The 11,995-nt window shown below is 38.6% G+C and overlaps 2 protein-coding genes across 2 annotated transcripts; one reads left to right on the forward strand and one right to left on the reverse strand.

Moving 5' to 3' along the window:
• Positions 1-9,040: 9,040 nt before the first annotated feature.
• On the forward strand, positions 9,041-10,851 carry MAM_02705 (Calcium/calmodulin-dependent protein kinase type IV; the record flags this gene model as incomplete). The annotated part of the gene is made up of 2 exons (XM_040821504.1): positions 9,041-9,862; positions 9,943-10,851. 2 exons carry the CDS (start codon positions 9,041-9,043, stop codon positions 10,849-10,851), a joined length of 1,731 nt encoding a protein of 576 aa, XP_040680918.1.
• A 298-nt stretch (positions 10,852-11,149) lies between these two features.
• On the reverse strand, positions 11,150-11,587 carry MAM_02706 (uncharacterized protein; the record flags this gene model as incomplete). The annotated part of the gene is made up of 1 exon (XM_040821505.1): positions 11,150-11,587. One exon carries the CDS (start codon positions 11,585-11,587, stop codon positions 11,150-11,152), a length of 438 nt encoding a protein of 145 aa, XP_040680919.1.
• Positions 11,588-11,995: the final 408 nt, after the last annotated feature.

Here is an 11,995-nt window from a genome sequence, read left to right on the forward strand (position 1 = left end):
CGGCGAGAGGTGTAACACGGGCTAGTCATAGAGATTAGGGAGCAAATTACTCATATTCGCAAAAAATATCGGATAGTCCTAGAGGTCCTTAGTTCTTCGATCTAACAGGTCCAACCAAAAAGAGTTGTATATACAAGACAGACTCATTGTGTGTAACCTGACTAGGCAGCCAAGGGGTAATTCCCTTTATGCCTTATCGCCTTAGTGCCTAAGCCTAATAGTAGCCTATGAGGGCATCGTGATAGCTGCAACGTTTGTGCAGTGCAGCTAGTTATGTAGTTGAGGCTTTTCCGTGGAACAGCTCTGAAGTTTTAACAGCCAGTAAAAGTTTACTATAATGCAACGTTAGTTGTAGCTGCTAGGAAAGAACGACATGCTATATTTACTACACTATAGTTATTTGTTGACACTAGTTGTCTCTTCTTCGTTTTCGTTATCTGCGTGAATCATAAAAACATTCATTATCCATTGGCGAAATGGGCCCTCAATCCAATCCGCCAACTGATGCAACACTGCGACGATAGTATATAAGCCAAGCAGTGTAGAGGTATCGCCAATAGGCACGTCTCCTAAAAGCTCCAAGCTGTCTCCTCTGTCACAAGCAAATAAAAGCGTCCATTGATTGCCTAGAATAAGAATCAAAGGCAACGTAATAATTTTAAATTCCACTTCACGAGCTTCGGATGCCCATAGAGGCTGACTGTCTGCCTCACCATGCCGCTTAAGCACACTGATCAATGATGCCATACGGCGATGCCACGCTGAAGTCCAGATACCCAGCTGCAACTTCCCTTCCTCAGCCCCGCCTTCAGCCTTGGTCTCGATACTTGTAGCGATAGGCCGGAACATGACTGGTGTGTACGTCGTTTGGTTGACACTTTGCGTCTCTATTGGCTCTCGCCGTAGCACATGGGTCTGGATCGCCCGTAATAGCCTCTTATCCAAAGCTGTGTCGTGCTTGCTCCCTTTATGCATTCTACCTAGAGCGCGAGAGCCATCTTCCGCAGGCGTTAGAACAAGCGCTAAATCAACCATCTTGCCTTCAGTAACTTTGCCGTCCTGGCCTCCGATATCAGCGAGAGGCGGCATGAACGGAGAACATATCCTTGCCGACTGTATCAACTCCTCATCAACGTAATGGTAGTCCTTTAAAGCTAATTTCAACAATGGTCCGTGGACTAACATGTTTTTCGCAAGCTCTGCCCGGCCTAGCTTTTGGCACTCGTGTGATTCCCACAGGATCTCTTGGAGTTCATTGAAATCGCTATTCGCAGCCCTTGTACTGTTTTCTTTGATGTCTTTGTCGAATGAATAATCTGGTATTTCCTCTCCGACCGCAGAGCAAATTTGTGCACGGTCAGAGGGGGGCAAATAATTAGAGCGGAAGTAGGCGATGTTACGAATGCGTTGGTACAAGAATTGCACGTCTGATGGAAGTTGATCTTTTGGCGCGTAAAGTTCGTTGAACAGCACTGGCTTTTCAAGTTCTATCAAGGCCTGCTTCTTTTTCACGGGGCTTGCGCGTCTTGATGATCTTGACAATCCAGCAGAGGATGTGGAGGAAGGCGGCAGACCTCGCTGACTTGTTCGTACAGAAATTCTCTGCAGTCGTGGCGTCTGTGAGGTATCACTATCGCCAAGGTTTTCTTCGCTGTCGTGTTTCCCCGTTTTGTCTTGCACGACCTTTCGTTTCTTAGGCGGTGACTGGGCCCGTTGTTGATTTCGTTGTCTGGCAAAAGATAGAGACGAAGATAATTCTTCAGTTGGCATTCTGTTGAATGCACCGGCGTCTGTGCTCTCGGTCTCGTGGTAATCGGAGTAGTCGCGCTTTCTAGCTCTGTTCACGTTACGGAGCCAGTTGCCGATGCATTCAACTCGCTCTTGATAAAGTTTGTCGTCAGTCATTTAACACGATGCATAATGAAGGTATGTATAGGCAAGAAGAGGATTTGCGTTAGCGACAGCAGCAGGAAAGAGGAGATAAGAAAAGCGGGGTACAGTCGACTAAGTAACGTGCCGCCTGTTAAGGGGGAAAGTGGAGACAGTTATATAACCTAGAGAAATAAGGGGCATTACAGTAAACTAGGTCTATAATAATATCCTTTGTGAAGCTTTTTTTATTGTTATATAGCAACTATTATTAAGATGCAATGTCATGGTCTGAGCTATAGCTCGACCTTAAAGATGCGATGCGAAGCAATAAATGCACTGCACTGCGATGCGCGATAGGGGGACAAGCCCGTGCTAGAGAGAGACCTATATAGTGCCAGATTAAGCAAGCTGTAGACAGCTTGTTTAATACGTACTCTTTTAACTTAACAGTCAAGGGGTCCGGCAAACTACTAGGATAACTGCAGCTGGCACCTGCTATAGCCTAATAGAGCTAGTTTATTACATTTAAACAAGCTTCCTAGAGTCACAGGTTTAAGCTGTACAAAAAGAGAGAGTGCGAGGGATACTCAACCTAGGCTTACAAGAGCCACCGCCACCCTTAGGGGGTGCGAGGTATAGGAGGCACAGAAGGGGGCTATATTATAGTCTGAGCTATAGCTCAACCTTAAAGATGCAATGCAAAGCAATAGATGTACTGCACTGCGATGCGCGATAGAGGGACAAGCCTGTGCTAGAGAGAGACCTATATAGTGCTAGATTAAGCAAGCTGTAAACAGCTTGTTTAATACGTACTCTTTTAGCTTAATAGTTAAGGGGTCCGGCAAACTACTGGGATAACTGCGGCTAGCACCCGCTATAGCCCAATAGGGCTAGTTTATTACATGCAACTATTATAGAGCTTATACCTCCTCTTAGAAATTACTAGTATTAAATATATATTAAGAGATTATTATTAAAGGCAGCAAAATTTAGCTTTACTATAAGGAAATTTAACTTTTATAGTAGGGTTTTTATTAAGAACTAGCTTTATAAGCAACTATATATAAGTATTATTAGTATTTATAATAAACTTAAGCTATAAGCTTAAGTAGGTATAAAGTACTATATTAGTACTTTATTAAATACTTTTTAAATATATATTAAATTTATATATATATAATTAGTAGAAAAGAGAAAATAAAAAGCTTTCTCTTTCTTTTTTTTGTCTTCTTAAGTTTATAGTTAATATTAATAATACTTATATATAGTTACTTATAAAGCTAGTTTTTAATATATTATAAACTTTACTTTATGTTAAGGACTAGCCTTACAGGCGACTGTGTGTAAGCGTTACTAGTATTAACTATAAACTTAAGAAGAGAAAAGAGGGAATGGAGAAGCTCTCTGTCCCCTCTTTTCCTTCTATTATATACACGTAGGTCTAATGTGCATCCGAAGCGTACTCGACAAGGCACCGACACAGTGCCTTGTACCCACTCGAGCCTACAGCTTAAGTTTATTACACTTTACTATAATAAATAAATACTTTTTAAGCTTTATAAAAAGTAACTTACTATTAATTAGTAAAGTAATATTATTAAGTACTTAAGCTAAAATAGCTACTTTTTAGAAAACTATTAATAATTAAGTATAATAAATTTATAAATTAATATAATAATATATTATATTCTTTAAATTAGTACTTAATATATTAAATAATTCTTTATACTTTCTTTATTTAAATATATAGCTAATATTACTATATAAGCTAAAATAAAAGCTAATTAAAATAAAGCTTTTTTTTAAGAAAAATAAGTCTATATTTACTATATAATAAAGCTTTATTATATAAATTAAAAGCTAATAAAGTATTTATTAATAATACTTATAATTAGTAGAATTTAGTTTTTTAAAACTTCTTTATAAAAGTCTAGAAATAAGTTACTTTTTATTATAAAGTTAAAGTCTTTATAAATTATAACTTAACTATATTTCTTAACTACTTAGCTATTATATATTTTAACTTTTATTAATAAAAAATAGCTTTTATTAAATTAAACTAAATATAGTAATACTTAAATAAAATATTTATAAACTTCTTTATTTAGTTTAAGAATAAAATAGTACTAATAGAAAGTATAAACTAGACTAATATAGTTAAGCTAGTAATAAAAAGTATAAACTAAATTAATATAATTAAGTTAGTAAAGCTTTATTAAGCTTTAAGTAAAGATATATATAAAGTAATTCTTAGCTAAAATATTTTTTATACTTTATACTAATTAATAATTATAAAGCTATAATATTTTACTATAAATTTTAAGTTATACTACTTAAAGAAGAAACTTTATAATTAGTATAATAAAAGCTAAACTTTTTTAGTAAGTAGTTAAATTTAAAATAAAAATATACTAATAATAAGTATTAATAAAGTTAATATAAACTAGAGGTAAAAAAGTAGAGAAGCTTATACTTAAATAAAGTTGTAATAAACTAGCTCTATTAAGCTATAGCAAGTGCCAGCCGCAGTTATCTTAGCAATACTAAAGCTCTTAGCTATTAAGCTAAAAGAGTACGTATTAAACAAGCTGCCTACAGCTTGCTTAATTTAGCACTATATAGGTCTCTATATAGGCTTATGTTCTCTATTGCGTGTAGTGCCTATTGTATTTATTATATTACTTCTTTAAAGTTAAGTATAGCTTAAACTATAACTATTAAGAACTAGCTTTATAGGCAACTATATATAAGTATTGCTAGTATTAACTATAAACTTAAGGAGAGAAAAGAGAGAAAGAGAAAGCTCTTTATTTCTTCTATTTCTACTTATTATATATATATAAGTTTAATATATATTTAAAGAGTATTTAATAAAGTACTAATATAGTACTTTTTACTTAAGCTTATAGCTTAAGTTTAGCTTAAGTTTATTATAATAATAATACTTTAATTTTAATTAATTTAACTATTATAATTTATAGTCTTTATAATATAATAGTTAAGTACTATAAAGCTTTATTCTACTTTATAAAGAGCTAGTTTAAACTTAGCTAAAAGTACTTTAATTTTTAGCTTAATTACCTAGAAATTTAGTTAATATAATAAACTAGCTTTATTAAGCTACAGTAAGTACTAACTATAGTTATCTTAGTAATACTAAAGCTTTTAACTTAACTATTAAGTTAAAAAAGTATATATTAAATAAGCTACTTTAGCTTACTTATTTTAGTATTATATAAGTTCTATGTAAGCTTATATCTCTTATTATATATTATAATATAATATATTTATTACTTTATATTATATCTTTAAAGTTAAATATAGCTTAAATTATAATAGTTAACTTATATACTTTATTATATAATTAAAAAGTAGAATTAAGCTAAGTCTACCTTAAAAAATAGCTAGTAGAGCTTAGAGCTCTTTAGAGCTAGAGAAAATTAAGCTACTATATAATATAGCTACTATATATTGTACTAAAGTAATAAAGTTAAGAATAAATAAGTAGAGATATATATAAAGTAGTTTAGTACTACTTATAAAAAGAAAATACTTTATATTATAATATAATATAAATTTTTATAATAAACTAGCTTTATTAAGCTATAGTAAGTACTAGCTATAGTTATTTTAGTAATACTAAAGCTCTTAACTATTAAGTTAAAAAAGTTTATATTAAATAAGCTACTTATAATAAACTAGCTTTATTAAGCTATAGTAAGTACTAGCTATAGTTATCTTAGTAGTATATTAAACTTCTTAACTATTAAGTTAAAAAAGTATATATTAAATAAGCTATTTATAGCTTACTTAATTTAGTTCTATATAAGTCTTTATATAAGCTTATATTTCTTATTATATATAGTACTTATTATATTTATTATATTACTTCTTCTTTAAAGTTAAGTATAGCTTAAACTATAATATAGCTTTCTTCTATGCTTTCTATACTTTATACTTCTTAAGAGTAGTAGTAGCTTTTATAAGCTTAAGTTAAGTATTTTTTATACTTTCTTTTTATATAGCTTAAACTTATAACTTTAGAAAGCTTATTTAAATATAATAAACTAGCTTTATTAAGCTATAGTAAGTACTAGCTATAGTTATCCTAGTAGTATACTAAACTTCTTAACTATTAAGTTAAAAAAGTATATATTAAATAAGCTATCTACAGCTTACTTAATTTAGCACTATATAGGTCTCTTCACAAGCTTATGTCTCTATTACGTGTAGTGCCTATTGCATTTATTGCATTGCTTCTTCTTTAAGGTCGAGCATAGCTCAGACTATAACACTGCCTACAGCTTGCTTAATCTAGCACTATATAGGTTACGCAGCACAGGCTTGTCCCTAATTTAGTTATCTATATATATAGTGCCTATTGCATCTATTGCATTACATCTTTAAGGTAAAGTATAGCTTAGACTATAATATAGCCCCCTTCTGTGCCTTCTAAACCTTGCACCCCCTAAGGGTAGCAGTAGCTCTTGTAAGCCTAGGTTAAGTATCTCTTGCACTCTATACAGCTTAAACTTATAACTCTAAGAAGCTTATTTAAATATAATAGACTAGCTCTATTAACCTATAGTAAGTGCTAGCTATAGTTATTCTAGTAATACTAGAGCTCTTAACTATTAAGTTAAAAGAGTATATATTAAATAAGCTGTCTACAGCTTGCTTAATTTAGCACTATATAAGTTATACAGTATAGGCTTGTCTCTAATTTAGTTATCTATATATATAGTGCCTATTGCATCTATTGCATTATATCTTTAAGGTAAAGTATAGCTTAGACTATAATATAGCCTCCTTCTGTGCCTTCTAAACCTTGCACCCCCTAAGAGTAGTAGTAGCTCTTGTAAGCCTAGGTTAAGTATCTCTTGCACTCTATGCAGCTTAAACTTATAACTCTAGGAAGCTTATTTAAATATAATAGACTAGCTTTATTAAGCTATAGTAAGTGCTAGCTATAGTTATTCTAGTAATACTAGAGCTCTTAACTATTAAGTTAAAAGAGTATGTATTAAACAAGCTGCCTACAGCTTGCTTAATCTAGCACTATATAAGTTACGCAGCATAGGCTTGTCCCTAATCTAGTTATCTATGCGTGCAGTGCCTATTATATCTATTGCATTACATCTTTAAGGTTGAGTATAGCTCAGACTATAACAAGCTTAGAGGCTTATATATAGAGGTAAGTAGGTTTTTCTTTTCTAGAGAGTTTTCCTGCTTAAAATAACAGTTAATATACTAGTTATATAGCTCTACAGCTATCTAGAGTAATAAATATATATTATAATTTATTAATATTATAAAAGTTAATTATATTATATTGCATTTATAATTATATAATTTTTTTAAAAATATAGTATTTTAGTGTAAAACTCTAATAAAAATAAAGAGCTGGCGATCTTGTAGAGCGGCACGTTACACGTAATTTTCTATATTAGATTTAACGCAGCCGCTATATAGAGGCACGATCCATTTCAACAGTTATTTGCAATACTAAGTCTAAGGAAACGCTGCTTGCCTGAGTCCACTTTGAGGAACCAGCCGCAAAACCCTCTACTTCTGCTCTTCTAGGGAAGTCGCCGTAAGGTAATACAGCCATTATTTCTAGCTGCACGGTCCGCAGTCAAGTATTGAGAAGCAGTTAAAAGCACACTTTCCAGCCAAATTTTGAAAAGAGTGTAGAGAAGGGGAAGATGTTTCTGCACAGAACAATACTGTACCACGCAGCAGTACTCGGTGTGTTATAACTTATACGATGGACGGGCTTCACCATGGCGTTTGTGAGCCATGAGTTGAGGTCGACTTTAGTTGGCGGGAGCAAGTGCGGCACAAATTTAGTATAACTGCATGTGCCCAGACCCAAGACAACACAGCTACCATTGACCCTTGATGGCTTTCAGGCTCCGCCAAAATTTTCTGAGCCGCAGCGCTCGAGGAAGTCCCCTGTTTGATGTGAGCGGACCGTTGCGGTAACCCTGTGGCCACCATGGCTGGGATTCGTGGCCACGACACTGGTTCTGACATAGTCCCACCACCGGAACAGCGCCTTGTACGGAGTATTGGCCACTTCTTTTCTTATTGGCACTCACGTGATCCAGGACGAGTCGACTGACCCTTTTGTCTCGTGGCTCACTATGCACCATTTGAAAGACCGTTCATCTCCTTCTTACCACCTTTCCCCAATGTCCAAAAGCAACACTTCCATGGCAGAAAGTCCACAATGGTCTGAGAAGCACGACCCTTCCAGACAGGATTCCAACAAATGCGCCAGAGATGTGTTCTCCTCGAAAGTCGGGCAAGAGTACCTTTGCCAACTGTTAAATGATGAGACTCGAGAAAGACAACAAGCAACTCCGGAATGTTCCTCATCCGGCGACGACGATACCCTCGAGAATTACAAGTCGCAGTGCAAAGTATGGCATGATCATTTCACTGAGCACGAAATAGATCAATGTCGGAGAGTAATCTCTGAGCGGCACTACTGGAAGATGGAATTCGAGCACTATCTATCTTCCTTGATAACGAGTCTGTACGGACAAGATACTTCACAGGACGGCGAAGCCACAGCCCAACACTGGCGCGATGCCGCGGCATTATGCAAGAATTTTCTGCAGCAGTGTGGGCAATCCTCGGAGCAGACTACGAAACTGCGGTACTCGATTATGGATAACAAGTATTGGCGGCCTGAGGCAGAGGTTCTTCAACAACGTGCCGCCTTAAAAGAGCATGATATGCGAGAGGCGGCTCAGGAGAAAAGGAATCGAATCCAGCGCAAACGCCAAGCGCGCGTCCAGCGGTGTCTGGAGTCGAGTGGAGCGATATCAACATCGTCTACATTAGCTACACGACCATCGAACCAACCAAGCAGCTGCGTTGCGAACCGGACAAGATCACGGACAACAACAGACGGTCGCATAATCAAGCACAAGACAAGATGCGCTGTGGTTGGTGCCAGAGCTGCAGCTAGGCGCCAAAAGAGGGGTATGGATCCTGGTCGCTCTGCAGCCTAGGATAGGCACACGAGCGTTCACATCAACATATTAACTCAGGCTCCATATTCACCACTTCGAGGGCCTCGTACTTGCTGCTTTTCAGTCTGGTTCCTCTTCACCCGCTCCACGTTAAAAATCCAGCCTTGCTCACTTGCATCGTCAATATGACGAGTCCCCAGGATATTGACCTGTGCAGAATCGTGCTGATTCTAGGATCCTTCGAGGGTGTTGACGAGATCCCTGAGTTATCTGATAACAAAAGATATCTGTTTCTGCCGCCAAACAACAGCGACGATGCAGCGTGGAGGGGCGGACAATCGGATGCACATCTTAAGCCCCCTTTTTTCTGTCTGACTATCGGGGAACACTTGTTCGATCCGACGGGCTGGATTCTGGGCTCTCACGGTGATTCCGAAGTGTGCGATTTTCAGATTGCTGGCGATAATCAAAGCCGTATAAGCAGAAGATCAGTAAGGGTCGATATCAGCCCGATTACGCACTACCCCAGGGTGACACTGCTATCTGATCAGAGAGTTCGCATTCGCGAGGGTGCTGATGTTGAGAAGTGCAAACCCGGCATTCCTGTTGAACTGCCACGCCCTTGCGTGATTGACTGGGGAGCGGTGCGTTGTTGGGCTTGGTTCCCGGAACGCACATTGGTGGAAACTCAACGATACAAGGAACTGGCTCGATCATACGGTCTTGACATTATGGCTGCATATCCCAAAAGCCTTCCTTCTACCAAGAGCCGCGAGTCAACATCGGCTGAATCGGTCCGCTATGGCAAGAATGATGCCGTGTATGTTGTCGAGCAGATGCACGGCCGTGGGATGCATGCCTCTGTGATGAGGGTGAAGAATATTGTAACTGGGGAGATCTTTGGCGCTAAAGAACCTTACTACAAATCAAGCGACAATTCTGATTACGCGAGGAAACGTTTTGAGACGTTGGAAGCCGAGTACAAACTCATTATGCGCCTACAACATGTAAGTAGATGACGCGACTCTCCCCACCGTTCGAGGAAGGAACCGAGTTTGGTAATAACTGTAACTTGTATCTCGACCAGCCGCATATAGTTAGGGCGTACGAGTTAGTCCTGGCCGATGAGTTGACCCTGCCGCCTTGGATGATAGTCGAATACGTCCCTTGTACTCTCCGCGACACCCTCCCCAAATTAGACTCACTTCAACGACTTGCAATCAGTACTCAGCTTGTCAGCGCTTTGCATTACATGCACGAGACTGGCATTACCCATCGGGATCTGCGGCCAGATAACGCCTTGATACAAACGCAAGATGGCGTAGTGATTTTAAAGTTGGCTGACTTTGGTACATCGAAGCATAACCTCTCATCAAAAATGGAAACTTTCACTGGTACGGAGATCTACATGGCCCCTGAACTATTCATCCAACCCCGATCGTATACAAACAAAGTCGACATGTGGGCCTTTGGCCTCATTGAGCTGGAAATATTCACAAGTTGGGAACCTGATGTGGACGAAATATGGGACCCCAGCGACTTTGGAAAATGGATACGGACGGTAGTTTCTCCATGCATCGCGAAGGCACCAGAAAAAGTCCGGCCCATGTTAAAGGGCCTACTGCGGAAAGGTGCAGAGAAGAGATGGAGTGCCAGAAGATGCCTGGAGTGGCTTTGTAAACAGGAACTGGATGGTTCTGTCAGGAATGGCACGGGTAGTAAGCGCCCAGCGTCTAGCGGCCTTGAAACAGAGCGCTATAAAAGGCACCTACGCAGCCCAAATCCTTCGCCGTCTACCAGTCGTGTCGCCCTGCAGCATTCTGGCGATGGTGTCAGTCTCCCTGATACATTATCGGTGAGGTCAGCATCACCCGAGATACTCTCAGCTGCGACGACTCCTCGCGTAGATGACGAAATTTCTGATGCTAGCGAGAGTGGTGTAGACGATGACAGTTCGGGTGATGAGTCTGGATTTGAGAAGGATTGGCCAGAATAATAAGAGTTGGTTGGAATTTACACTGCGTACCGAAACAAGGAGGGTAATTCCTGAGGATGCCACAACTTACAATGCAGGACATGCGAAGCATTGGCTGGCTGATTTTTTATTTGTTGATGGCTGTAGTTACCACGACAGCTGCCACACTTGATATATTCCGTCTTTAATATAGCAGATAGCTACATAGACCTAATCTTAACCCTCCGCTACTTGGCTCTTGTCTAGTACCTAGGCTATATAAATAATCCCTCTTGAAACCAGGCCAGGCAACATTATCCCGAAAGGTGGAAGGGGGGGCTTAATTCTCAAACCCAGAGGGAGCCTTGTCCATGCCGAAATTAGTGGGAGGGAGGGCGGCATCATCAAACGTGATTCCACCGGCATCCTCGGGCAGCTCCCCACTAGCACGCCCGGGAGTCTTCCCACCTTTCGAATTTTCAAGTTCATCATGGGCCTTCTTCTTATCGCCCATGCAGTTTACCACCTGACTAGCGCCATCTTGGACTGAGCATACGCGGGTTATCTTCCTAACACAATGACGAGCCTCGTTCTTGCAAGAAGAGTCTGATATCCCAAATTTATTGTTTTTGCCATTACAGAGCTCGCCTTCCAAATTTCGAAAACGCGTGAGTAGCTCGAGTCGGTTGGCCCCCGGACACCCAGCTGTCGGTGTCTCAAGAGGTCCCGCGAGAGCGGCGGCAATAAAAGTAGAAACGAGAGTAATAGAGTACTTCATTGTTGGTAGGTAGTGTGAAAAGGCTTTTTTCTTTGTAAGAGGAAATGTAAGAGGAACTAAGTAGGCAGGATACTGAGTGTTTAGCTGAATAGACTTTGTGGTGTGATTTGAATCTCAATACCAACGTTGGAGCAAGACTTGTTATTTATACACGACGCCGTATTGTGGTTAGAGCTGCGTTTCCACTAAATCACCTGACTTGTTATGCATAGCTCCAACTGACTAGAATGTTGCCAAGAATACCTAATACTATACTGAAGCATTCGATGCCTTGGAAGTGGTACCCGACGCGTGTATAGGGGCTGCGTTATCGCAAGGCCTTGGACTTGAGCTGGCGGTAAGGGTTAAAATTGTAAACATGAAACTATAGAGCTCGAGACTACTCCGTATTCTGACTCAGATTGAAAT

Source organism: Metarhizium album (genome assembly GCF_000804445.1).
Source record: "Metarhizium album ARSEF 1941 chromosome Unknown scaffold_4, whole genome shotgun sequence".
Taxonomy (NCBI): domain Eukaryota; kingdom Fungi; phylum Ascomycota; class Sordariomycetes; order Hypocreales; family Clavicipitaceae; genus Metarhizium; species Metarhizium album.